Consider the following 2500-nt stretch of genomic DNA (forward strand, 5'->3'; position numbering starts at 1 on the left):
CTGGCGTTTATGGCCGCACACATACTCGTCTAGACACACAGACATAAACACAGACACGCGCGTGCACATACACACACACACACGCGCGCGCGCGCGCGTATATGCGTGTATATATGTATATGTACATGTACATAAATGCATTTATGCATGTATATATATGTGTATGAATATATAGATGGATATTAATATATATATATATATATATATATATATATATCCATATATAGGTGTATATCTATACATATATAAGTATATATATGTACATTCATATGTGTATATATATGTATACATGTATATATATATATATATATATATATATATATATATGTATATATATGTATGTATATGTATATATATGTATATATATATATATATATATATATATATATATATATATATATATATATATATATATATATATATATATATATATGTATGTGTGTGTGTGTGTATATAAATATATACACACACACACACACACACACACACATATATATGTATGTATGTATGTGTATATATATATGTATATATATATATATATATATATATACATATATATATGCATATACATTCAAGCAAACACACACACACACATCCGTAATTATGATTTGCTTGAAAATCAGACGATATCTTCTTGCATGACAACAGAGCCATCTCAAGGTCTACATCTTTGGGCGAGGTTTTAATATCGCTTCAAGAAATTTGTTTCACAGAATTTTAAAGAAGCAACAAATGCGACATTTTCTTCATAAGATGGGAGGCCGTGAATCTGCCTTTCGAGTGTTGACGCGACTAAATAATCCAAACACACTGAGGCGTTAGCGTTAATGAAAATGCAAACAAAAGAAGTGTGTGCTGCGCGGCATTGCGTATGTTCGTATATTCGTGTCATGGGTTGCGGGTTTTTCCAGGCGAGACTGACGAGAAGCAAGTCATAAAACGAAGAAAATGTGCCTTGCGTTTTTGTTCTTATTTTTGCCAAGTTAATATCTTTTGCGATTTTTTTGTCATTTGTATTGGCACTATTCACGGATGTTTGTTATTATTGTATTAGCGAATTATTACTATTAGTAAATCAATACACGAATAGCACATGTCCTTGCATTACGAGGAATAAATTATTCAGGATTACAGTGACAGCACACCACAATGTCTGAAGAAGCAATTGCGCAATATCTGAATAAATAAGACTACTCTTGACTTGTTCGCATGTGTGGGATTATTACTTGCAAATGCTGATAATGGTAGTAATTAATCAATCAATGAAATAAAGATAAGAAACGCGCAAACAGCGTTCTGCTCGACAAAATGATTTTACAGAGGATGGTAAAACTAAATCTTGTATCATGAAATCCGAATGAATCTAACCAAATTTTCTTTTCTGATATCTGCAGATGCGGGTGTTGGCAGCAGCGTTGGCAGTGTTGGTAGTCAGTGGCCAGTCCCACGGCTGCTTCTTTTGGAAGGGAGAATGTAATGATACAGCCCCAGCGGACGCCAGCAGCACACGCACGGCCAGCGATGATGAACGAATTGTTAATAACCCACTAGGAGGCCCCAACACAGCCGGTCCTGCCAGCAACGTGGACCACGCAAGTAGTCTCGTTGGCCTTCTCAACGGAGCTGTAGCAGGCGGTCTCGGGGGTCAAGGAGGAGGTCTCGGAGGTCAAGGAGGAGGTCTCGGAGGTCAAGGAGGCGGTCTCGGAGGTCAAGGAGGCGGTCTCGGAGGTCAAGGAGGAGGTCTCGGAGGTCAAGGAGGAGGTCTCGGAGGTCAAGGAGGTGGTCTCGGAGGTCAAGGAGGGGGTCTTGGAGGTCAAGGAGGCGGTCTCGGAGGCTTAGGAGGTGGACTTGGAGGCGGTCTCGGAGGTGGTGTCAGCGATCAAGACATAACACCTTGTAACAACGGATTGGGCGTCTGCGTGCCTTATTATCTCTGCAACGAAGGAAACGTCATAACGGACGGCGCTGGCCTTATTGATATCAGGTAGGCTCACCTATTCCTGCCCACAGCCTACGCGGCCAAAATATAAATGGAGTGAAAAAAAATGTATATACAAGCAGCAGCTTCTGACGGCATTTGCTCTCTTCCAGGTTTGGCAACAGCAAGAAGGGGAACGACACCAGCACCAGATCCAGTTCCGACTGCCCGCAGTTCCTCGACGTCTGCTGCACCAATCCCAATCCCCCGGACGTGGTCACCCCCGCCCCCTACACGCCCCGCTGTGGCAAGAGGAACTCGCAAGGCTTCGACGTCCGCATCACTGGATTCAAGGTAAATGTCGAAAGGCGTAAATAACTTCAGCATTTCTATACAGATTCATTGAGAGATAGGTATCTTTAAACACATTTTATTGTCCAAATACCTTTTTGATCATATTGATTTTATATTTTAAGGGTCATTATTATTGTTGATCTGACTCATGAATCGTGTGCACAGAATAACGAGGCCCAGTTCGCCGAGTTCCCCTGGATGACGGCCATCCTGCGAGTGGAGAGAGTC

General features: G+C 41.1%; 1 protein-coding gene across 1 annotated transcript in view; it reads left to right on the forward strand.

Annotated features, from left to right (window-relative positions):
* Positions 1–1369: 1369 nt before the first annotated feature.
* LOC138859383 (phenoloxidase-activating factor 2-like) overlaps positions 1370–2500 on the forward strand; it is a 2162-nt gene continuing 1031 nt past the window's right edge. Inside the window, exons 1-3 of the mRNA XM_070114244.1 lie at positions 1370–1984; positions 2092–2272; positions 2438–2500. The exon at positions 2438–2500 is cut by the window's right edge and continues 1031 nt beyond it. Of these exons, the coding sequence (XP_069970345.1) occupies positions 1395–1984; positions 2092–2272; positions 2438–2500 (834 nt within the window). The 5' untranslated portion in view covers positions 1370–1394. The remainder of the gene's footprint in view (positions 1985–2091; positions 2273–2437) is intronic.

Source organism: Penaeus vannamei, chromosome 35 (assembly GCF_042767895.1).
Source record: "Penaeus vannamei isolate JL-2024 chromosome 35, ASM4276789v1, whole genome shotgun sequence".
Classification (NCBI taxonomy): Eukaryota; Metazoa; Arthropoda; class Malacostraca; order Decapoda; family Penaeidae; genus Penaeus; species Penaeus vannamei.